This window comes from Somniosus microcephalus, chromosome 5, assembly GCF_052327205.1.
Source record: "Somniosus microcephalus isolate GS21.2 chromosome 5, FLI_Smic_1.0, whole genome shotgun sequence".
In the NCBI taxonomy this organism is placed as follows: Eukaryota; Metazoa; Chordata; class Chondrichthyes; order Squaliformes; family Somniosidae; genus Somniosus; species Somniosus microcephalus.
In genome coordinates this window covers 154,278,194-154,303,408 of record NC_140991.1, presented here as the reverse complement: position 1 = coordinate 154,303,408, position 25,215 = coordinate 154,278,194, and the positions used below count along the sequence as shown (strand labels likewise).

Genomic DNA, 25,215 nt, shown 5'->3' with positions numbered 1-25,215 from the left:
ACTGCAGGTCCAAGAGGCCCAACTGCAGGCCCAACGGGCCCAGGTGCAGGCAAAGAAAGAACAGCTGGAGATAAAAACAGCTATCGAGGTCTCAGACGCCAGGTTGAGTGCGTACGAAGATTATGAAGGCTCACGGGACGGCGGGAGCCACTGCCAGTCAACGTCGTCACATAGAGTTGGATCCAGGGCACCTTCAAGAGTTACAACAGAGCCCGAAGGCAATCCCCTGGCATTACAGCGTGGAAGAGTGGCCTCTCCACTAGCAGGAGCACGTGATGCTACCTCAGACATCAGACGGTCTAGACTAGACCCTGCTGATGACCACCAGAGGCCTGAAGACACAGGGAGAAGCCTATACCGAGTGATGCAACGTCAGAACGAAATTACAGAGATGCTTGTAAAACAACAGAATCTGTTTCGACTCCCTCAAAGAAACATACCAGTGTTCCAAGGCGACCCACTCAAGTATAAGCCCTTCATCAGATCCTTTGAACAAGCCATTGACTCCAAAACAGAGAGCAGCAGTGATAAGTTGTACTACCTGGGACAGTACACCAGTGGTAAGCCACAAGACCTGGTCAGAAGCTGTGAACACATGAGACCGGACCGGGGATACATAGAAGCCAGGAAGTTGCTGCAGGAGCACTATGGTAACGAGCTGAAGATAGCCACTGCATATATCGAAAAGGCTACCAAGTGGCCACAGATCAGATCGGAGGACGGAGAGGCATTGAACGCATATGTTCTTTTCCTCATAGGGTGTCGCAACACCATGGAGGATGTTGAATTCATGGAAGAGATGGACAATCCTACGACTATGAGAATCATCATCTCTAAGCTTCCTTACAGGATGAGAGAACAATGGAGAAGAACAGCCTTTGAGATAATGGAGAGACGGAAAAGTAGAGCCAGGTTTGCAGACTTAGTGAACTTCATAGACAAACAGGCTAAAATTGCTAGGGACCCATTGTTTGGAAACATCCAAGATGTCAGCCCGACCACCGATGGAAGAGTGAAAGCCAAGCCTGTTGAATCAAAGACTCTCAGGAAAGGTGGTTCCAGGGGAAGCAGCTTTGCAACTATCGTCACCCAGGCCGAGGAAGAAAGGCCCCAGAACTCATCTCCCAAAAAGAGCAGCACAGTGACATCTGCTAATGCCCTTCAGAAGCCATGCTTATTCTGCCAGAAGAATCATACATTGGATTTCTGCAGCGACATCAAAGCACAGCCACATAAGGACAGAATCGAATTCCTGAAGTGCAACGGCCTATGCTTTGGATGTCTCTCTCAGGGGCACCTGAGTAGAAACTGTAAGCAAAGAACAACATGCAGAGAGTGCACTCGGAAACATCCCAGTCTGCTGCATATCCATAAAGAAGAACAAGTCTCTAAGAAGAGTGAAGAAAACAATACCGACGAGAAGGTTGTTTCAAGTGCTCTGGTGTCGCTAGAACCAGAGACTTGTGGACTCCCTGGGGCCGGTGACAGTGACTGTATTCTTGCCATCGTACCAGTAAAGATCAAGTCTAAGAGGAGCGAGAAGCTTGTGGAGACTTACGCCTTCATGGATCCAGGTAGCTCAGCAACGTTCTGCACAGAATCACTCATGCGACAGCTGAACATTAGAGGCAGAAGAACAGAAATCCTATTACGCACCATGGGTCATGAGAAGTCAATGCAAAGTTATATCCTGTCAGACCTAGAAGTGTGTGGACTTGAAGAGAGGGACTTCATAGACCTGCCTAATGTTTTCACACAGAGGGAGATTCCTGTTAGAATAGGGAACCTAGCCCTGCAGAAGGATGTGGATAGATGGCCTTACCTAGAAAAGGTGCGTCTCCCATACATTGAAGCAGAAATTGGCCTATTAATTGGAACCAATGCCTACAAAACTATGGAGCCATGGCAGGTGATAAACAGCAAGGATGACGGACCCTACGCCGTCAGGACAGCCCTTGGATGGGTAGTCAATGGACCGGTAAGGAGAGATGATGGCCACAAGTCGAACAAGGAGGAACGACAAAACGTCACAGTTAATCGCATCTCTATCGCAAGCATTGAAGAGCTGTTGATACAGCAGTTCAACGCAGACTTCTCAGAACACAGCTGTGAGGAAAAAACAGAGATGTCACAAGAAGACCATCAGTTCATGGGTTTGATGACAAGGTCTACACAGTTCATTAATGGCCACTATCACATTGGTTTGCCACTGAGAAGACAGACCGCGAAGATGCCGAACAATCGCTGCATAGCAGAGCAGCGCGCCATCAGTCTAAAGAGAAAGCTGAACAAGAACCCCGACTTTCACGCAGACAACAAAGGCTTCATGAGAAACATCATAGCGAAAGGCTATGCTGTAAAGGTGCCCGAGGAACAGTTGAACAGAGACGATGGAAGGGTCTGGTACATTCCTCATCACGGGGTGTATCACCCAAAGAAGAAAAAGATCCGTGTAGTGTTTGACTGCGCCGCCTCATTCAGAGGAACTTCACTGAATGACCAGCTGCTTCAAGGTCCTGATCTTACTAATACCCTCATTGGCGTCTTGACTAGGTTTAGACAAGAGCTCGTTGCCATGATGGCAGACATAGAATCAATGTTCTACCAAGTTAGAATCCCTGATGAAGATGCTGATCTTCTGCACTTCCTTTGGTGGCCAGATGGCGACGTTAGTCAAGCGATGGTGGAATGTAGAATGGCCGTACACTTGTTCGGAGCCACACCATCTCCCAGCTGTGCAAGCTACGCTCTCAGAAAAACTGCAGAAGATGGCAAAGGCAAAGCACCATCAGAGGCTGTGGAGACAATCTTCAGAAACTTTTATGTCGACGACTGTCTGAAGTCCGTGTCAACAGAAGACGATGCCATCGCACTGTCAAGAGACCTTAGAACTCTGTGTTCGAATGGAGGATTCCATCTGACTAAGTGGATAAGCAACAGCAGAGCAGTTCTAGCTTCTATCCCAGAAAAGGAAAGAGCCACTGAAGTCAAAGATCTGGACCTGAGCCACGATGTCCTTCCTATCGAGAGAGCTCTTGGTGTACAATGGTGCATCGAGTCAGACACGTTCAACTTCAGGATAATGGTGAACGAAAGACCATCCACAAGACGAGGGATTCTCTCTGTGGTCAGTTCCATCTACGACCCTCTTGGATTCCTGGCACCACTCATTCTGCCGGTGAAGCTGATGCTACGAGAGCTGTGTAGAGACAAGAGAGGATGGGATGAAGATATCCCAGAAGGTCAAGCTCAGAGATGGCACAGATGGTTGACAGATTTGCAACAACTTTCTAGCTTCAACGTCAGTAGATGCATCAAGCCCGCGAGTTTCGGAGTTACAAAGACGGCTCAACTACATCATTTCTCGGACGCCAGTGAGGACGGCTATGGCACGGCTACTTACCTCTTGCTGACAAATCAACAGGGCCAGAAACATCGTGCCTTCCTCATGGGGAAATCCAGGGTGGCTCCGCTGAAGCAGGTCACCATCCCGAGACTGGAATTGACGGCAGCGGTTGTTGCAGTTAAAGTTGACCAGGTGATGCGGAAAGAGTTACAGCTCCCATTAGAAGAATCTGTCTTCTGGACGGATAGCACGACGGTGCTGAAGTATATAGAGAATGAGAAGATACGCTTCAAGACCTTCGTAGCAAACAGAACCTCATCCATTAGAGAAGCTACACAACCATCTCAATGGAGGTACGTAAACACCTCATTAAACCCAGCAGATCAAGCCTCACGAGGATTGAAGGCTGAAAACTTCATGAGGAGTGAAACTTGGATACAAGGCCCAAGTTATCTGCTGGAAACAGAGAGATCATGGCCAGAAAGACCAGATATGCCAAGTCAGATTGCTGAAGACGACGTCGAAGTCAAGAGATCAGTCACAGTAAATCTCATAAATACGAAAGAGAACTTTGACACAGTGAACAAGCTTGTTAACCATTTCTCAGGATGGCACCAGTTGAGGAAAGCAGTTGCATGGTTTCTAAGGTTGAAAGAGTTGCTGCTACACCTGAGCGGTAAGAGAAAAGAGTACCGAGCCACTATCAGTCAGTCTGAAAGTAACCCTGATAAGCAGAGAATGCTTCTACAGCAGTATACGCATCATCACAAGACCACATTGGGCAAGAATTCATTGACCGTGGAGGATTTGGCCAAGGCTGAGAAGGAGATAGTTCGCTTCAGTCAAAGACAAAGATACCCAGAAGAAATCGAAGCTCTACAGCGAAATACTCCAATCTAGAAAGGTAGTCATATCTACAAGCTGGACCCTACACTGCAAGATGGAGTACTGAGGCTGGGAGGGAGACTAAACAAATCTGCTATGCCAGAGGAGGCCAAGCATCCTGCTATCCTTTCTAAGGACCTCCGGGTTGCTACCCTCATTCTTCAGCATATACACCAGAGTATTGAACACAGTGGGAGGAATCACGTGCTTGCGAAGCTAAGACAAAGATACTGGATTCCAGGAGCTAATTCCGTAATAAGAAAAATACTCTCTGAATGCATTGTTTGCAGACGGTTACACGCTAGAGCTGGGGAGCAGAAAATGGCAGACCTGCCTGAAGACCGTTTGTTACCAGACAAGCCCCCATTTACAAACGTAGGGGTGGACTATTTCGGGCCTTTCGAGGTAAAGCGAGGACGGAGCCTTGTCAAGAGATATGGTGTGCTTTTCACTTGTTTGACCATCAGAGCTGTTCATATTGAGGTGGCACACACGCTTGACACTGATTCCTGTATTAACGCCTTGCGGCGCTTTGTCTGTAGAAGAGGACAGGTGTCCTTTATGCGTTCTGATAATGGCACTAATTTCGTCGGAGCGGAGAGAGAACTACGGGAAGCTATTGAAGGTTGGAATCAGCTTAAAATACAGGAAGCCATGATGCAAACAGGAATTAAGTGGATCTTCAATCCTCCGGCTGCATCCCACCACGGAGGTGTCTGGGAAAGACAGATACGCACCATAAGAAAACTACTCAGTTCTGTACTGAAGCAGCAAGCGCTTGACGACGAGGGACTCCAAACCGTTCTGTGCGAGGTCGAAGCCATCATTAATGACCGACCGATAACTAAGACATCAGATGATCCCAATGACCTCGAAGCCCTGACTCCGAACCACCTGTTGTTGTTGAAAACACAGCCAGCCATGCCCCCGGGAGTCTTCAAAAAGGAAGATCTGTATGCCCGTCGGAAGTGGAGGCAAGTTCAGTATATGTCAGACCTTTTCTGGACCAGATGGACAAGAGAATACTTACCTCTGCTACAGGAGCGTCAAAAATGGTCCAAAATAAAGAGGAACTTCATTGTCGGAGACATTGTCTTAATTGTGGATGATTCAGCCCCTAGAAATTCTTGGTTGATGGGAAAAATAATTAAGACCATGCCAGACTCCAGAGGCGTCGTTCGTCGCGTTTGTTTGCAAACCAAGACCAGTACCCTGGAAAGACCGATCACAAAGCTCTGCCTGCTACAAGAAGCAGCGTGAAAGGTTCCTGAACGAAAAAAGTGGACACTTATATTGTAAATATTTTGAACTCATTAGTTTATGACTCTTAATGTTTGAGTAATTGATATGCTTCATGTGCCTAGTCAATCAGGGGCCGGAATGTAAGAGCCATAAAAGCTTAAGAAAATACTTTAAAATAGTGGTTAAATGGCATAATACAGTTAATTTACCTGACCGACTTATTGTATTAAGAAACCCCCTATGTTCTTGCTCCAGTAGTATAGTCCGAGACATCCCCTTCATTCTTGCCACAATGGAACAGTCCCTAAGCCACACATGGGTGCAGCCATTTTACAGTTTAAACTGCATGTGGTTGAAGGAGGCAGAAGTTGTGAGGTTTGGAGCAGTACAGTTTTTGACCGTGTTCGTTTATACGTGTTTGCTTTGTAATTCCGTTTGTTAAGTGTTATAGTAAACAGTTTAAAAGACAAAGCTACGTTTGGGAACGTTTTATTTCGACACGCGTCTACTTGTTGTTAAAAACCCCACAGCTCAGTGGCTGCCTGTTTGGAAACTAAGAAGCGCCACTTCATATAATATAACTCTGTTTTTTGATTGTGTAGTGGGTTCTTCTTCATTTCAATGTTCTTGCGTTAGCCGAAACAGTTAGCTGAAACTGACCAATAGTGAATGCATACCACACACAAATATAGAAACCTAAGCATCAATAGAACACCTGAAAATCAGTTTTGTAATATGTTGCATCGTGATTTCTGCATAATAGCCTGTAATAAATCTACTTCTAGTTGGTCTAGAAATTATCTTCTGAAGGTGGTATTGTGGCATTGAACATTGGCATGGAGCAGGGACATATCAAGTTCAATACCCATTAGATCTCCAACCCAATCAGAGTTGTATTGAACAGGGAGGTGTTGAATGGAGTTTCTGGCATGGAGCAAATAAATTTAGAAGGGAGAAGCAGTCTCTGGTGTCTCTTGGAAGACAACTAAAGGGAGCATTGGTGATGGGCTTGGAGCAGGCCATGCATTCCGCCCTCCTGGCTGTAGGTGTCTGGCCAGGCAGACAAAGAAAGGGAAAGAAATGTATCCAAATATCCCATCAAAATTAAGGTTTTCCAAAATGGAATTCTCTTTTGCCCATAATGTTTGGGCTCTGCTTTTGATTCTGTTAATAGCAACGTGCTGAGCACAATGTTGGCAGCAGGCAACTGTATACATGTGGATATCAGAAAATCAATGAAATGAGTCAGTTAAAAAATACTCCACATGGGATTTGATGTCTAAACCTTTTCTTTAAAGATGATGTGTAAGTAAAGCAAAAAGAGAATAAATGACGGCATAACATGTGATTTTTAAAAAAAATCAGACCAACTTCTATCATAAATCTAATCCAGTTTTGCACCTTAGAGACTCATTACACTGATGTTTTCGGCCAAGGCTCATTAAAATGGGCAGCTGGAAAGCAACTGTTAAGAGGTGTGAAAAGAGGAAAGGTTGATTTGCTGTCTAAATGGACACTATGGGGAAAAAATAAATCTGAAACTGTCAAGCAGTGTTAAGTCTGTTCCAGGCATAAGGGCCAAACAGAAAGTTTGTCTGGAAGGAGGGAAGGAGGAACAGGGAAAAGTAAAACTAGCAAATTGTATGTCCCTCCTCTTCCCACCGCCCCCCCCCCCACCCACCACCCACCCCCGACTCTAATTTTTTCCCTACAATGTAAACATTTATCTGATATATACATTCGTTTAAAAAAAGAACAGGTACAAATATTGTGATAGTAAAAAAAATTAACAGATTACTCTGTAAAATATATAATTAAAACAAGTTAGAATAGCATGATTAGCATAGATTTAAGGTGATTGACAAAATAACCAGAGGCGACGTGAGGAAAAACCTTTTTACGCAACGAGTGGTTAGGATTTAGCCTTCAAAAGAGAATTGGATAAATATTTAAAGGAGAAAAAATTGCAAGGATATGGGAAAGGACAGGGGAATGGGACTAAATAGATTGTTCTTCGAAAGAGCTGGCACAGAAACAATGGGCCAAATGGGCTCCCTCTGTGCTCTATTATTCTATGATTCTATGAAAAAGTGTCTGACGTTGTAATGGCTCAGTAGTTACTGAATAGAGGGGTGTCAAATCAAGCTTTTTGGATAAATAATGATACTTAACAAAGATAAGACTGAGATCCACTAACCTGCTATAGAACGGCAAAAAAATGCACTTAAATAAAAAATGTACTTTCAAACTATACAAAGGAATTGATTTCCATAAAATTTATTTGCAAAGAAACAGTTTCTTTCTAAAAAAATATTGAGGCCGAATTCCTTCGACCATTTCACCAGGCGCCCACAGTAACCCCGATGGGAGTCCAACAGCACAGTTTGGGAAAAGACCGGGACCCAGATATGCTGAATCTCGACCTTAGTTGGGAAAACCTGGTTGGTCTAGTAAGGGGTAGAGCCTCCACCCACTGCTTACAAAGCCAGCCATGTCAGAGGCAGGAGGGGCTGTGGCGCGGAGTGGCTAACAGGGACTCCCTACACTGGGAGTTCACACTTCCCACAGCCTTTAAGGGACCCAGCATAACACTGGAGGCCAGTGCCCAATGAGATAGGACACACTAGTCTCCCGAACAGGCATAGATTGGCACCAGTGGAGGAGAAGGGGTGGGGTGATTCCAGGCTACGGAATCAGCCTAGAGCCCTGAAAACGGGGAGTTTTTAAAAATTTGATTATTTTTGTATCGGCCCCTTTCACAGGGGGTCAAAGGAGGGACTGAATGGGTTCTTTGAGGGGGGCATTCCCCCAAAGATGACAATCAAGAGCCAAAGTTACCAGCAGCATGAGAAAGGTGGGTGCATGAGGTGCACCTATAGTGCTACGGGTGCCCACCAGCCCCATGCAATTGAAGTGCCCTCCCCTTGACCCTGTAACATTCGCTGTGCATTTTTAGGGTGTACATGCCTGAAGGGAGCTCCTACTTAACTGGAGTAAAATATATACACAGTTGAATAGAAATGTTCTTAAATAAAAAAAAAAATAATGGCCCAGAAAATCCTCACAGACATGATCCCAGCAATTAGGCCGGGATCATGGCTGCTGGTGACCTCTACCACTAACCCCGTATCTCTGACCTTGTACTGGGTGGGTAGGTGCCCTTTACAAGGCCAATTGAATATTTTGACCAGTACCAGTGTATCCAGACCCAGTTTATGACCCATCTGCCACATTCCTGCCAGAGCTGCAGCAGGAGTGCTATGGAAGAGTCGTGTAAATTTGGCCCTGATATTAACAGAAACCAAGAAATCCAAAACTGATCACATTGGATTTACGAGGCTGAAAATCCCTGTCATCAGAAAACAAAGACTTATCAGTATGATTTTTAAACATATTAGAAAATGTAATTCGTGTTATTTCAGTTTAAACAGAATTGATCTGTATGAACAATGAGTAACTGTGTTGAATAATCATATTTCTTTGTCTTTTTTGTGCCTCTCCTTTGACAACTTGTGTGTTCACACCAGGCTCAGGTAAGGCAGTATGATCCACTGTAAAAGTATACATGTTAATTCTACCTTGCAGTTTGTCTACGTCCATATTTAATTATGTATTTGTACTTATTTCCTGTACTTTTGGTGTCAAATCAAAGTTAATTTCTCTTGTTTGAATTAATTAACTTGTGGGTGTGTGTGGGTTGTGTGAAATTGTGTGTTGTGTGTATTTGAGAGACTGGATCCCCCATGGCATTGCTTTCTGTTAGTCAGAGGATATGCTAAAGTGAAATGTCCGATGTGTGATGGCTAAAGTGTAACAGGAAGTTAATGTGACATTGACAGGAAGTCCACACTATATACAAGACTTTAATATATTTTCGATAACATAGTAAAGTAACTGATATACATGCAATATAGTAAAGTAATTAATATTGCCTGCATAACAGCAGTCATCTCACCGAGCTGTTTCTGAGAGGCTTGATAAGGTGTTATATAAATGCAGGTCTTTTTTCAGGATCCTTTTGTGATATATTAAAGTAACCATTTTAGCAACAAATAGTTCCAGTCAAATAGGAATCATATACTTTGTAAAACTATTCAATATTGGAAAGTTATTCAATTATAAGAACAAATATAGTTTGTGAAAAGCATGTATTAAAAAAATGCAACATCAGATGACCGAGGCCCTTGTGAGTTTGTGAGAATTCACTACAGACTTTGTCAGTAGTTGGCATTTTGCCTCAGGAATCCATATTACTGCAGGTCCCAACTGAAGGAGAACTGTGGTGTTGGGAGCAGGAGCTGTGTGTCAATTCACTGCACTGCTGCTGACAAAGTCTGTAGGACCGCCTGGGGTTTCTTTTTTAAAACTTTTAAAACTCCCACAAACCCACCAGCAGATAAACTGTTTCTATTGGTGGGACGAATAAGATCAGGTGGTGGGCCGAATTCGGGACCGCCACCCTTGTACAGTAAAAACAGGATCAGAGCAGCATACAGGAGCCAGAGGTCTAAGGCCATGCCATGAACACAAGAGCTGCTACAGGTACACCACAACACTCTGTGTCAGTGGAACATTTGAGCATAGAATGGCAACTTTGAAGCTCCACATGTCGCTTCTGTCTGTCAGAGCCTCTCCCAAACAATGTTGTTATCTGGAACTCTGCCTTTGATATACAGAAGTTTAAACACAGTGGCAGCCATCACTTGTTGGCGCAGTTACTGGAGCATGCATTAGGCTACAGGAAACCTCTTCCAAGCCTTTCTGTGCTCCCAATAACTACCAGAGTCAATCTGTGAGAGACCTGTTCTTTTTGTTGTAGTTATTTCCAGTCATTTCCCATTGTTTGACATTTAAATTTTAAAAAAATTGATGACAAGTGGGACAGTTTAAAAATATATATAGTCGTAATTAAGGTTTTTGAATTTTTTGGGCAGTACCTTTAGAGAAGTCCTAGCTGCCAGAAAACAATGCTGTTAGATTTCCTTCACAAATTGGATAGAACTTGAAAATAAAGCATGGAAGTTTTAGCTTGGCTTCTTTAATAATCATATGGGTGATCTTAAAAATAATTAAAAGCTTCAATTTTATTGCCATTTACAAATGTTTAATGACTTTACCCACATTCTTCCTTTCAAATTTGCATTGTTTAGTAAATGGGTGTGAATTTCCATAGTCCCACCATAAATTGGACTAGCCACAGAAACCCCCCCAAAATGGATTTAATATATGTATATATATTATATGTATGCTGACCTTATATTTGAATAATAAGACACTTGATACTGTTTAATTGAAAATGTCAATCCGTTTAACTAGAGATAACAGCAGCTGTGTTGTTCACCAGTTGATGGGTTTAATTAGCCTACAGCTGATATGAATAACTATGTTATTTGGTAAACGTTGAGAAAAATTCTAAATACTTTTAATCCACTCAATTGGAAATAGCAGACATTTTCCAAACTATAAAAAGTTGTTTTTTCCATACATTCCAGACAGAAGATTTACAGGCCAATTACCTTGTGCTCCCATTAATAGGATTAAAGCTTGTTTTTAATCTAGGGAATTCCTAAGTAGAGTAAAATAAAAATAAATAGGGGTGGGGTGGAATAGGTAAATCGCTCTAATTACAAAGAACTATTTTAAAATACAGGCCAACTACAGAATCAACACTTGTATTAAAATGCACAGTGTGTTGGCACATTCTGATGTACTCTAGATTATTTTTTGTTAAGAATTTTCTATCCGTCAGAACAGAAGGCCTGAACTATGCTAAGTAACTGTTAGAAAAATCATAAATTGAGATCTACAGACTCCTTCACAAACTGAATAAGCTTTCAACAATAAATGGTTCACTCCTTGTCAAAATAAAAATAAATGGGGAAGGAACAGCTGAATTACTAATTACAAAGAACTGTTTTAAATACTGATCCTAACTTACATGGCCATAGTTTGACTTTTTTTTTATCAATTCACTATATATTAAAGTGACTAAAAGAAAACAACACTATTTACCTTTAGTCATTGGCCCAGAAATTCGGGTCGGGGGCTTCCCGCGGATGTAAGCCCCATATCTGCACTTAGCTTGTGCGCCGGCCGTTGAGCTCTGGGCTCCCGTGGAATTCCGATCCGGGGCCTGGCCCAGCTAGTGCTTGCGTATCCCAGGGGCGCAGTTAGTTCGATGCGTCCCCTGGGATCATGTGGGCCATGGGCAGCCAATCGGAGCAGGGAATGCTCCATTCATAAGTCTGACAGGAAGTGCTGTCAAGACTTATAAATACTACGGCCCCAAAATAGCACTAAATCTTCAAATAATTTTTTTTTTATCACATTTTTTAAATAAACTATAAATTACATGAAATAACTATTTTAAACAATAATTTAAATTTTTGAAAAAAATAATTTTATTTTCTAACGGGGCTAAAATTAAACTTACCTTGCTTTAAAGTATTTAAAAATAATAAACCTGTGGAAAAAATGTTTTAATTTTAATTAATTCACCACTTACCTTGTAAAAAGCAGGCCTTACGCCTGCTTTTTATATTTCTAAATTCTGCAGGCTTACGTTCCCAGGAAAACCTGTAAAAAAAAACGAAGTTCGATGCGCACGCACAGCCTCCCCCGCGCACGTGTTCGACCTCTGAACCTCTTCGTTCAGAGGAACGGAAGTGCCGGTTTCCCGCGCATGCGCAGTGCATGCAGGAAACCGGCGCTTCCGTCGGGCCTATGGGTGAGTACCCCATGCGTAACTCACCCATGGAGACCCGAATTTCTGGGCCAATATAATATTTCCCATATTTCTAAGTTTCTTACTCTTTCTTATGATGTGTTTATACTTCATTCTGACACTAAATCTGTAATGTAAATCCAGAGTCAAGGTCCAGCCTGAATCTGAAGAGAATCAACATGATACTCCATGGAGAATGCAGCCTTATGCTCCCTTGGTTTGATATCATATGGAGTGTAAATCCACTTGGGCACTATTTTAGCTTACCTGACATTAATTTAAATATTAAGAGAATTCTCTTTCAGTGCTTTTTAAATATTTAAGTTTTAACTCCTGGGAGGGGAGTTCAGAATATGTGTGTAAGCACAGTTGCATAGAACTTTCTCCTGAGTAGGCTCATTGGAGTTCTAGCCACACAGGAGCCAGGCAGTGTAAACAGGATATGGCTGGACTCCATACTGCCCAGAGACCAGTAGCTGCCACATAAAAACAGTCTTCTTAGCCTCTGATATTGGCATCAAACATTTTGTGCAAGTGATTAATTCTCTTTTTCACAGACAGGTTCAACACATATTTTACAAGAGCAAATATTTTGTTTGCGTGTTCTCTGAATTAAATGAAAGATTGCTCCTTTTGTACTTGTCTCATTCACGGCTATTGGAAAGATACTTATTGAACTCACAGTATCTTTGCACAGTCATCACCATCATTAATTCTGGCATCCCCACTGCCACTTTTTTCTTTATGCCAATAATTATAGTTGGCTGTTTTGCAATTTCAGCCAAGGTCACCTTCTACTTTATCTCACCTTTGATCTTTGGTTTTCCTCTGGGGTTTTTTCCAAAGGTTTCTCAAATCAAACTCTGCGTAGCTGCAATAATGATCCAATCCATCATGTAGCCAGGAGTAGCAGAGGGACAATGAATGGCATCTTTTGGTTGTGAATGTATTGAGCTGCAAGAAAAACCTTTTGTGCCTCAGAGAGTACAAATCAGAAGTTCAGCCCAATTCTGGTGCTGTTGAACTAGGAGGAAGACCCGAAGGGTTAGTCTTTTAAGTAACTAATATTTATTTAAGTCAGTATTATGTGCATCATTATCATAGGTATACGAGGTGGTTCCCTGCCACAGCGACTGCAGTCAGTATGTATGGATAGCAGAGCCATGGAGTGTGTGCAAAGTGAGCAATGTGGACCTAAAGGATAACTGTGGAGAAGGAGTGCAAACTCGGAAAGTGAGGTAAAGCTAAATATAATTAATTTCTTATTTCAAAGTTCTGATTTGAAATTGTATGATATTGTTCATTCACATAGAAAGAAACTTCTGCTCCCTGATAGTTCAGAGGGTAAATACACTACACAGTGTGGTATTGAGCAATACAGACCAGGAAGGCCTAGGTTTGATCACTGGTCTGTCCTGAGTTAGCTGATTTCAGCCAGAGCAGTGTTGGGAACACACAATTGATTCCAGGACTCAGGAAGGGAAAACTCAGCAATGGTTCCTGCTCCTGATCATCATGTGGCATCTGCTACCTGCTCCCTTTACCCCAGTCCCACTAAACTGCAGACCACCCAAGTTCCCTTCCTTGCCCCCATGCTATCTGACATTATAAATGGTTCCCTCTCCTCAGGGACTGTCCCCCTCCCACCATCATTATCTCCTCCTCCAAAAATTCACCCTCGGCCCCATTGCCTTTGCAAACCACTGGCATTTTGCGCATCCCCCCCTCCATCCAACCCACTATTGGCTGTCATGCCATCAGTCACCTAGGCTCCATGCTCTGGAATTCCCTCCCTAAACCTCTCTGCTGTTTCACCTGGCGCTCCTCCTTTAAGACCTTCCTTTAAACTCATCTCTTTGACCAAGTTTTTAGTCACACCCCACCCGAATATCTCTTTCTTTGACAATGTCCATTATTTCTTTATGCCTCTGTGAAGTGCCTTGGGACATTTTCCTGTGATTAAGGCACTATGGGCTAGAAATTCACTTTGGCCCCGCCAGCTGGCTAGCACCCAAAAGTTAGCGCTGCGCACGGAGCCAGTTGCGCCCATCAGAAATTCAGTTTTTGCGCCCCAAGTCGGAACCGGGCGCTATTCCAGGGTGTGCCCGCCCCCGCTTGGGGCGCTGAAACTGAATTTCAGCGCTGTAGGTGCCGCAGCGCCACCCGCTGCGGAGTGGCAGGCTGCGGTACTGCAGGCCTCCTCCTTCTCTTAAGGGGGAGGTGCCTGCAACTCGGAGATCGCCGCTCGCTAGTGCCGGCAAATGAGCCCGGCACCACGGAGAAGTGCCGGGCTCCCGGAAAGCAGCCGGCAATGCCGCGGGGGGGGCGGTGGAGGAGGCCGGGGAAGGAGGTGCGGGCAGGTGGCCGCCGAAAAAGCGGCCGGCCGCACCTCCGCCTTAACTAGCGCCACTAAGGCTGCAGCACGGCCCGGTCTTCACATCGTTGTTTGCGGCCGCTGCGGAAGAGGCGGCCGCAACTAAATATGGGGGTCGGGCCGGTAGCGGGGCGGAACTGGGGCACTGCGCACACCGATGATGTCATCGGTGCCGGCGCAGCGCTACCGGCTACCGCCGCCATTACCGCAGCGCTGAATATCAGCGCAAACTCCTCTACTGGCACAGAAGCCCTCTTTGGGCGGTAACTGGGCGCAAAGCCCACTGAATTTCTGGCCCTATATAAATACAAGTAGCTGTTGAAATCAGGAATGGGGTTGTCACCTTCAGTTTGCTGAGGTCTAGGATTGTTCCCATGAATTGAAGTGAAGCCCGTGTGGCACCGATAGTTCAAAAGGGGAGCAAGTCAGAACCTGGGGATTATGGGCTAGTTAGTTTGATGTCAGTTATAGGCAACCTACTGGAAATAATTATTAGAAATGTGCTCTATCATTTGGAAAGAGCAGAGGTTATTATGCAATCACAACATGAAACTTTAATAGATGCTGTAGCCCGGTTGATATTGTTTAATTTGATTTTCAAATAATCTTCAATAAAGCGCCACACAGAAGGCTATTAAGTAAGGCTGCACCTTGTGGAAATTTTAAGCTGGATAGCAAATTGGTTGTTATATATGGTAGCAGTCTCTGTGGGCTCCAGGCACTAGTGGAGTACCGCAGGGATCTCTGTTATGACCTTGTTCCCCATCTTTATCAATTATGTGGATGAAAGCATTGGGGGAACAATCCTTAAGTTTGCTGATGACAAAAAGCTATGTGAGGGAATTAGGACTTTAGATAAAATAAATAGATCTCATGCTGATCTTAATACAATGCCTGCGAATTTGCCAGCGCTCAGAGGGTGGGTTTGGAGGCGGTTCAGGAGTAAAAATTAAAATGATGGCCAGCGAATAGCTAACCCGCCACCATCCTGCCTCCAAACAACTTTGCAAAGTGTTGGGTTTGCGAGTCCCAATCAGACCCGACACCAAATGGCGGGAGAGGCACTTAAGGCAGTTAATAGCTTGTTAACTGCCTACATAATGCCTTTTTAACTGGCTCTTGCCATTTTAAGAAATTTTCAGCATGTTGCCCGTCGTGCGACAAACACACCAGCTGATTGTGCCGGGTTCAGCAAGTAGGTGAATTGTTGATAGCTGCTCCTGCAGCATAAAGGCGGATGTGCAACATGGCTGAGTTTCAGATGAACTTTGAGGTTTGGGAACACTTTTTGCAGGTCTTTTGAGCTTGTGAGTGTTTAACCTGAGATCCATATGCACTTTGTCCTCCTTGGAAGACCCTCTGGCCACATTGGCTGAGCGCTTATAACAACTTTTCCTCAACTGAGATATATACCAGCGGGATGGGAACCATTTATACCCTCTCATCCTGGTCCTCAGAATCGGAGGAAGAGCAACCGCACCAACAACAGCAGCGCCAAGCTTCTCCTCATCCATCTAATGCTGCACAGGACAGAGGCCATCAACGCAGGGCTGTACCCCCAATAGGTGCCCTGACCCCTCCCTGTGCAGCTTCCATTTCTGAGCACACATAGGCCAAATCTTCGATTCTTTGCCATCACTTTTGTTTAATAAAGTAACAATCGGGATGACAAACTTTACTTTGTTAGATAAGAAAACACCCAAGTGCCTACCCTTGTGACTATTTGTGCTTTAGCTTTCTCTCAGGCGTGCTTCTACGTGGTGCTTCCCCTGTGGCTTCAGCAGATGTAGAGACACATTGCTCAGTTCTATGCTGTGTCTGCTTCAACGCCTTTGGCTGCGTCCTCTGGGTTTGGGTGCCTGGGAGGGCTCCGCAACAGTCTGCTCTTCCTGCAGCTGTGCAGGGGCTATGACAGCCATCTCAGTTGGGTGAGGAATCTGGGGCTCTGACCAAGGGCTCCGCAGTGGCATGGGAGTGTGACCCTCTCATGGGTCACCCGCACTTCACTACTACAAGTGGCTGGAGCGCACCTTGCTGCACATCAGTGGGGCCTTGAGGACCCATCTCTATACTGACAGTCCTCATAATGGGGACATCCATGTACCTCTGGTGCCTCTTCTCAATAGATGCCCATCTATCCACCATAGCAGACCATCTATTTAGAAGAGTCATCATGCTCTGTTGAGTCTGGCGATTTATGTCCTCCATGGAGGTTGCCACCCTCTCCATGTTGGCACGTTCATGTGCCATTGCCTCCACAAAGGCAGTGCTCATGTTTGAGATGGACTCCTCCATTCTCTGCACACTCGCTATTACCGTGGATACAAACCCTGTCAGAGACTCCTGCACTTGTTCCTGGAGTTCCAGCACCGCTCTCTTTCTGGATGACCCCAGAGGCACAGCGTCTACATGCAGCAGAGCAGAGCTAGGCGCGTCCTGCGACCTCCTACGAGAACTCTCCGCTGCTGTCGCTGGCTCCACCATCTGCTGATGCTCACTTGTGAGCTGTGATGCACCAGGTGACAACACTGCTCTGTCGCGAAGGACCCACCGAGGTGTGCGTATCTGCGCTGGTGCTGGGTGCGCTGACTTCTGGTGACGCTGCGCCCTCAGAGGCTCCAGGTTCCTCTGAGGAGTCGTCCGGCTCTTCCTCCTGGACAATGAGGAGGGGGACTCTCGATAGTCCTCTGGGGGAGTAAAGGCATGAGTTAGACATGTGATATTTAGGTAGCAGATGTAGAAATTAAGGGGGATGGGGTTATAACTGGGGTTATTGCCTCTGGCCAGTCAGAAGTATCTGAGCTGCTCCAGAGCCCCGTGCGGTTTTGAATCGCTCCCCTTTTCTTGGTTCTGACCACCGGACTTATTCAGTAGCGATGTAGTCAAAACGAGACTCATGGTTGGGTGCAAAGAAGACCAGTATTTATTGAAATAAAAGGAAATAAATTTAAAATAATCAATACAGCACACCTGTGCTTAATACAGCACTTTTACTTAATACAGTACACTTTTGCTTACCACAGCACTCTTTTGCTTAATACAACACTCTTTTACTTAATACAGCACTTTTACCTAGTGCAGCACACTTTTACTTAATACAGTACACTTTTGCTTACTACAGCACTCTTTTGCTCAGTAGGGGAGAGGAAACGGACACATCGAGGGAAAATTGACTAAAATTACAATTTTAACAAAATTCCCCTTAATTCCTTGTAATGGGCCAGAAAATCTATGCTCACCAGTGAAACGCCTGCTCCAGTGTATTCTTCACCGCCCCGAAGTAGAGATACCCCAGTATTTAAAAGTAACTGCTGGTATTCCACTTCTTTGGGCGGGCTTGCTGAGCTGTTCTTCTGTAGGCAGAGCATGGAGGCGAGGCAGCAGAGAGAGAGAGATGGCTTCCTGAGAGGCTATTTTATACCCATTGGGAGCCATAATCTTCGCGCCCAAATCCCGATGTATCTGGGCTATACAAAAGGAAATCGATCTGTCCCCATTGACTGTGATGGGTTTTAATGTATTACCCCATTCATTGACTGGTTTGAATAAAGCTGTCTTAGTTTGAAAAAAACATGCCTGTTTCCTTAAGTGCTGAGTAAACAGCCCTTGGATGTTAGTGTAAACAAATCCATTGTCCTGCAGTCACCGCCCAACCGCAATTGATTGACAGTCTCAAGTACTTAATCTCTTGAGTCAACATTGTAGAGAGTTCGTGTAATCAAAGTTCTTTGTTCATGTTGCAGCTTCCCAAACCGTATTTGATTGATAGTTTAAATACCTCATTACTTCAGAGGCTGGTTTTTTTTTTCAAATCCTTTATCAGCCATCTTTGATTTTCCTTCCACATACACACAGGCTGTGTTGTGTCTTTTGCCATGAGGCCGGACAGCCATCTTTGATTTTCCTTTTCACATACACACAGGCTGCCTTTTTTTTCTTCTGCCACGAGACCTGACAGCCATTTTTGATGCCCTGGATTTTTAAGGTATATTCTACCCAGGTTTTCTTTAATCAAAAATATAATCTTCGGGGCTGTAGAAATTTTGGAAATTCTTGCAAAACCTTACACAGACACATCCTATTGTGCAGATGATCAGAACTCAATCTGTATGAACATCAGATGCCTTATCAGCCACTCGTGAAATCTAAATGAGAGGGTTTCAAATCTATTCTATCACCAGCTTGCTCTACTGCGCCTGTCTCTCCGTTCCCCCACTTCCAGCTCCTCTGCACCTTCGGCAATGTTATCAGCAGCCTCCTCAGCACTTGTCAATGTCGCCAGGGATGGTGGGCCTCCTCCTGTCCTCGCTCTCTTCCTCTTATTGTGGGCTCTCTTTTTCTGCAAGGAGGGACACAAGTGGAGTTTCAGCGAGATTGATGGAGTGACTGAAGAATCCATAACATAGAAGCTTTGAGGGAGACAACGATGGAGTGAGGTGCCAAGAAGAAGGTGCCTCCCTGTGCGTTGTTAGATGTTGTCATTGCATAATAGTGAGAGCAAGTATGAGGGGTGCATAGTAGGATGGTGAAGTTAATCTGTACATAGAGAGAAAGGATAGGTAAGGGTACAAGGGAAGTAAGGCTAAGGTGGGATGTGGAGAAGCCGGCTGACAATGCAGAGTGCTGGTGATGAGAACAGATGGGAAGCAGATTGAAGGTAAGTGTGATGTTATACTCACTGTTACAGAGCGTAGCAGATCATTAAACCATTTTCGGCACTGCACCCAGGTGCGTGAGCACAAGGACCTTGCGCTTACCTCCTCAGCAATTTGCAGCCAGGCTGCCTTTGTCTGCTGAGGAGGCTTCCTCCCACCATCGGGAGGGAACAGAACATCCCTGCACCCTCTTACTCCCTCCACAAGAGCATGAGGGAGTCATCATCAAAATGAGGAGCAGCCTTACATTTTGGAGCAGTCATGTTGCATTGGGCTGTTTTCAGGAGCAGCACAAAGGAACTGAAAAGCAAAGGCTACATGGACCCCTTTAAAACAACTGAATCGATGATGCCAGCAGAGGCAAGCAGCAGACTTGCACCCACTGATTGGGCCGGGTAGCGCGCATGGCAGGCTTAATGAGCCTAGTTAAATTAAAATTGTTATTTGGGAGCGCCTGAAACCGGCAGCGGAATCGGAACCCGCCCATCAGCCAACCCGACTCCAACCCGCCTCCTGTGGCAAATTCACGGCCAACGAGTCCTGTTATGACAGATGTCCTCCAAAGTGGATAAATACGGATGTTATAGTGGGCGAGCAGGAGAGCCTCCCCCTCCCCCCCACCCCCCACAAGGAAATTCCCAAGGATAAATACCCATAATATTTTTGGATCTGCTGAATTCTGATAACATATACATGGTAGAGAAACTTCTCTAACTAACCAGCAGCAGTTTTATAGTTGAGGGATAACTGATTATCATAGCTATATATATACACATCCACTTCATTTAACATTTTGGATTTTGACAAAATGAAGGGGCTGTGACCTCAGCAAGGATGAGCCTTATTTGATTCAAGTGCACGTGTAAAACTAAACCACTTGTTCTGACATTAGGTGTATGCAGAATACAATGGATGGTCCCACTGAACCTGTCGAAGACTACCTCTGTGATCCAGAAGAAATGCCACTGGGTTCCAGACAATGCAAGCTGCCATGTCCTGCTGATTGTGTTATGTCTGAATGGACACCCTGGAGCAGGTGTCCTCTGGTAATATGACAGTAACTGGTTGTACTGAATATTGCACTTGCTGGCTCCTTTAATTCATGCACAAACCTGGTTTTCATGGTAATTTACTTGTAGCATGTTAAACTACTCCAATACCACTTTTATCTGGAAATATGTTAATTTGTGAAAACAACACATTACAATTAATTTCAGTAATAAAATAAGCCATGTGTAATAATGTTGACAAAACCCTTGAAATTTCCCCTTTAATTAAGAAGGCGTTTATCTTGAATAAAACAGAGACCTTGGGGTAGATTTTGACTTCGTGGGATAATGTAAAATGGGTGATAGCAAATCAGCAGCCCATTTACATCTCTCCTGATTTTTATTTCCATTGACTTGGAATGGAGAAATTCCTCTTGTGTAATGCAGAAGTGGACAGACATCCTGTATGAGTAGATCTTGCTGTGAGTCATGTAAAAGTGCATTTATATTTTGTTTCAGCCTTGTAACAGTAGTAGTGTTCGAGAGCGGTCAGCACTTCCATTAAGGCAGCCTGGAGAAGGGAAACCCTGTCCAGCTGAAACAGAGACTGAGCCCTGCAATCTGAACAAGAACTGCTTTCTCTATGTGTATAATGTTACAGGTAACTGTGGCTTTCTTCTCAATGTTATTTAATAAGATTTTCATTTTTTTCTGTGCAACCTTTTTAGGTGAAGAATCATGGTAGCATAGTGATTATGTTACTGGACTAAATCTGGAATAAAAAGCTAGTATCACTAATGGTGACCATGACACTACCGGATTGTTGTAAAAACACATTTTGTTCACTAATGTCATTTAGGGAAGGAAATCTGCCGTCCTTACCTGGTCTGGCCTATATGTGACTCCAGACACAACGCAATGTGGCTGACTCTTAACTGCCCTCTGAAATGGCCTAAAAAGCTACTCAGTTGTATCAAACTGCTACGAAAAACAGTAATAAGAGTAAAACCGACGGACCACCCAGCATCGACCTAGGCACTGGATTCAGACACGACAACGGCACACCCAGCCCAGTTGACCTTGCAAAGCCCTCCTCACTAACATTTCGGGACTTGTGCGAAAATTGGGAGAGCTGTCCAACAGACTAGTCAAGCAACAGCCTGACATAGTCATGCTCACAGAATAATACCTTTTAGACAACGTCTCAGACTCCTCCATCATCATTCCTGGGTATGCCCTATCCCACCGGCAGGACAGACCCACCAGAGGTGGTGGCACTGTGGTATACAGGAGGGAGGGAGTGGCCTTGGGAGACCTCAACATTGACTCCGGACCCCATGATGTCTCATGGCATCAGGTCAAACATGGGCAAAGAAACCTGCTGATTACCAGGTACTGCCCTCCCTCAGGTGATACATAGATAAGAAATAGGAGCAGGACTAGGCCACATGCCCCTCGAGCTTGTTCCGCCATTCAATAAGATCATGGTTGATCTTGGGCTCAAAGCCACTTCCCTGCCCGCTCCCCATAACCCTTCACCCCCTTATCTTGTAAAAATCTGTCTACCTCCACCTTAAATGTATTTAATGACCCAGCCTCCAAGGCTCTCTGGGGCAGAGAATTCCACAGATTTACGACCCTCTCAGAGAAGAAATTCCTCCTCATCTCAGTTCTGAAAGGGCATCACCACTCCTCCAGGTTGAACACCACTTGGAAGAAGCACTAAGGGTGGCAAGGGCGCAGAATGCACTCTGGGTGGGGGACTTCAATGTCCATCACCAAGAGTGGCTCGGTAGCAACAGTACTAACCGAGCTGGCCGAGTCCTGAAAAATATAGCTGCCAGACTGGGCCTGCGATAGGTAATGCGACAAACAACACAAGGGAAAACCTATATGAACTCATCCTCCCCAATCTACCTGTCACAGATGCACCTGTCCATGATAATTTTGGTAGGAGTGACCACCGCGCAGTCCTTGTGGAGACGAAGACCCATCTTCACACTGAGGACACTCTCCATCGTGTTGTGTGGCACTACCACCATTCTAAATGGGATACATTCAGAACAGATCTAGCAGCTCAAAACCGGCCATCCATGAGGCGCTGTGGGCCATCAGCAGCAGCAGAATTGTATTCCGCCACAATCTGTAACCTCATGGCCCAGCATATTCCTAACTCTACCATTACCATCAAGCCAGGGGACCAACCCTGGTTCAATGAGGAATGTAGAAGAGCATGCTAGGAGCATGACCAGGCTTATCTAAAAATGAGGTGCCAACCTGGGGAAGCTACAACACAGGATTACATGCATGCTAAATAACTGAAGCAGCATGCTATAGACAGGGCTAAGCAATCCCACAATCAACGGATCAGATCAAAACTCTGCAGTCCTGCCACATCTAGTTGTGAATGGTGGTGGACCATTAAACAACTAACGGGAGGAGGAGGCTCCATGGATATCCTCATCCTCAATGATGGCAGAGGCCAGCATGTGAGTGCACAAGACAAGGCTGAAGCGTTTGCAACCATCTTCAGCCAGAAGTGCCGAGTGGATGATCCATCTTGGCCTCCTCCTGAGGCCCCCACCATCATAGAAGCCAGTCTTCGGCCAATTCGATTCACTCCATATGATATCAAGAAGCGGCTGAGCGCACTGGATACAGCAAAGGCTACGGGCCCTGACAACATCTTGGCTGTCATGCTGAAGACTTGTGCTCCAGAACTAGCCGCGCTTCTAGCCAAGCTGTTCCAGTACAGCTACAACACTGGCATCTATCTACCCGACAAAGTGGAAAATTCCCCATGTATGTCCTATCCACAAAAAGCAGGACAAATCCAAATTGGCCAATTACCATCCCATCAGTATACTCTCAGTCATCTGCAAAGTGATGGAAGGTGTCATCGAGAGTGCTATCAATCAGCACTTTCTCACCAATAACCTGCTCACCGATGCCCAGTTTGGATTCCACCAGGACCACTCGGTTCCAGACCTCATTACAGGCATGTGATGGAATACTCTCCATTTGCCTGGATGAGTGCAGCTCCAACAACACTCACGATGCTCGACACCATCCAGGACAAAGCAACCAGCTTGATTGGCACACCATCCACCACCTTATACATTCACTCCTTCCATTACCAACGCACCGTGGCTGCAGTGTGTACCATCTACAAGATGCACTGCAGCAACTCACCAAGACTCCTTTGACAGCACCTTCCAAACTCGCGACCTCTACCAACTCAAAAGACAATGGCAACAGGCACATGGGAACACCATCACCTCCAATTCCCCTCAAAGTTACATACCACCCTGACTTGGAAATACATCGCCGTTCCTTCACCGTCGGTGGGTCAAAATTCTGGAACTCCCTCCCTAACAGTACCTTTACCACATGGGCTGCAGCGGTTCAAGAAGACGGCTCACCACTACCTTCTCAAGGGCAATTAGGGATGGGCAATAAATGCTGGCTTTTCCAGTGACGCCGCATCCCATTAAAAAAAAACACAGCTGATCTAGGACTTCTTCCACAAATAATAGATTCATGTAAAATGTTGTTAAAATTGCCATTGTTTAAAATTGAATCCCTAGATCCGCTTCATGATCACTTTTGTTAGTTTTTAAGTGCTCAGTGGAACAGAATCACTGGGGTAATGTTTGTGTCGGTGCTGTGGTGTTTGTATTTAAAAATGGGGAGGCAGCAGGACCAAAACAGCAAGGGAATCGGAAGTGCTGACTTGCAGCTGAATTCCCACCCATTTCAATTTTTGGGCAGACCTTGATCCAGGTATCCTCTCCCAGGGTTTACCTGAGGGCCACTGCCAGCGAGGCAACCGGCCCAACTTCATCCTCGTAGAACTGGCAAGCTGCCTCTGGACTCCCGATTAGCATCCGCAGCTCACTGGCAATATGCTAATGAGGCTCGAGGCCCAATTTTGGGTGAGCCTCCGGCCTCCAGCACTCCCTATTTCGGGCCCAAAAACGGGCTGAAATGAATTTCCATAACGCTGGCCTGTGTAGGTGGGCTGAATGTTAAGCCTGCTTACGGTCAGAAAATTGGTGCCCAGCCATGCCAGAGATGGCCACTTAGGGAGGCACTAGGAACAATATCCAGTTTCTGAGGTGATGCTGCACGTCACCAGAAGTATTGATAGCCCACCTTTTACATTTTACATTACAACATTTCTGCCAATAACAGGCCTGCCAGCGCTGTAATATAAACACTGCTTAAGTGGCCTCCACTGCAACATCGAATCCTTTCATTTTCTTGCTTGTTATGTTAAGTATATACTGTGAGGCTCCTAATTATATTCCATTTCATAGATTGGAGCACCTGTCAGCTGAGTGATAAAGCAGTCTGCGGTAATGGAATTAAAACAAGAATGCTGGACTGTGTTCGCAGTGATGGGAAGTCGGTCAATCTCAAGTTCTGCAAAGAGGTACACCACATGTTATAAGTGCTACTCCTGGAGCAAACTACAAAGTAATAGCTTTGTTCAGCATCATGCTTCATCAGATCACCTAACACAGATATTTTTTCCCAATCATTTCCGGACTATTAAATATTACTTTAGACGAGCTCTAGTCAATCTCCTGGGACTTTTTAAATAATTTGTTGTGTCCTTGTTCACATGCAGGAAAAGAAAGATATGTTAATTGTTATATCCTGGAGGAACTGGTTCCAGTAAAATAAAGTTAGCAGGGTAGTTGTTTCAAACAAATATCACATTGGGTGGGGGGGAATTTTAATCCCTCAGGATGGGCAGGAGAGGGTCAGTTGTGGGGGTGGGGGGCGGGATGGTGAAGTTAAACTCTTAAAAATCTGAAACCCGACTACAACCCGTCGCAAACACACCCACTTCCAGTTTATCCAGGGCAGGTTGGAAGGTGACCAATTAAGGCAAGAGGCGAGTCAGTTATTTAAACATGTTAATGAGGCTGCATGCGTCAGATTTTAACAGCCTTTTAGATTTAACGGCTGTGAGTTGGGTTTCCCAGGGCTCA

The 25,215-nt window shown here is 45.0% G+C and overlaps 1 protein-coding gene across 1 annotated transcript in view; it reads left to right on the top strand.

Annotated features, from left to right (window-relative positions):
- Positions 1-25,215, top strand: part of thsd7aa (thrombospondin, type I, domain containing 7Aa) — a 771,919-nt gene that overhangs the window by 666,618 nt on the left and 80,086 nt on the right. The window contains exons 15-18 of the mRNA XM_085988376.1: positions 13,302-13,435; positions 20,119-20,272; positions 20,735-20,876; positions 24,535-24,650. Coding sequence (XP_085844502.1) covers positions 13,302-13,435; positions 20,119-20,272; positions 20,735-20,876; positions 24,535-24,650 — 546 coding nt within the window. The remainder of the gene's footprint in view (positions 1-13,301; positions 13,436-20,118; positions 20,273-20,734; positions 20,877-24,534; positions 24,651-25,215) is intronic.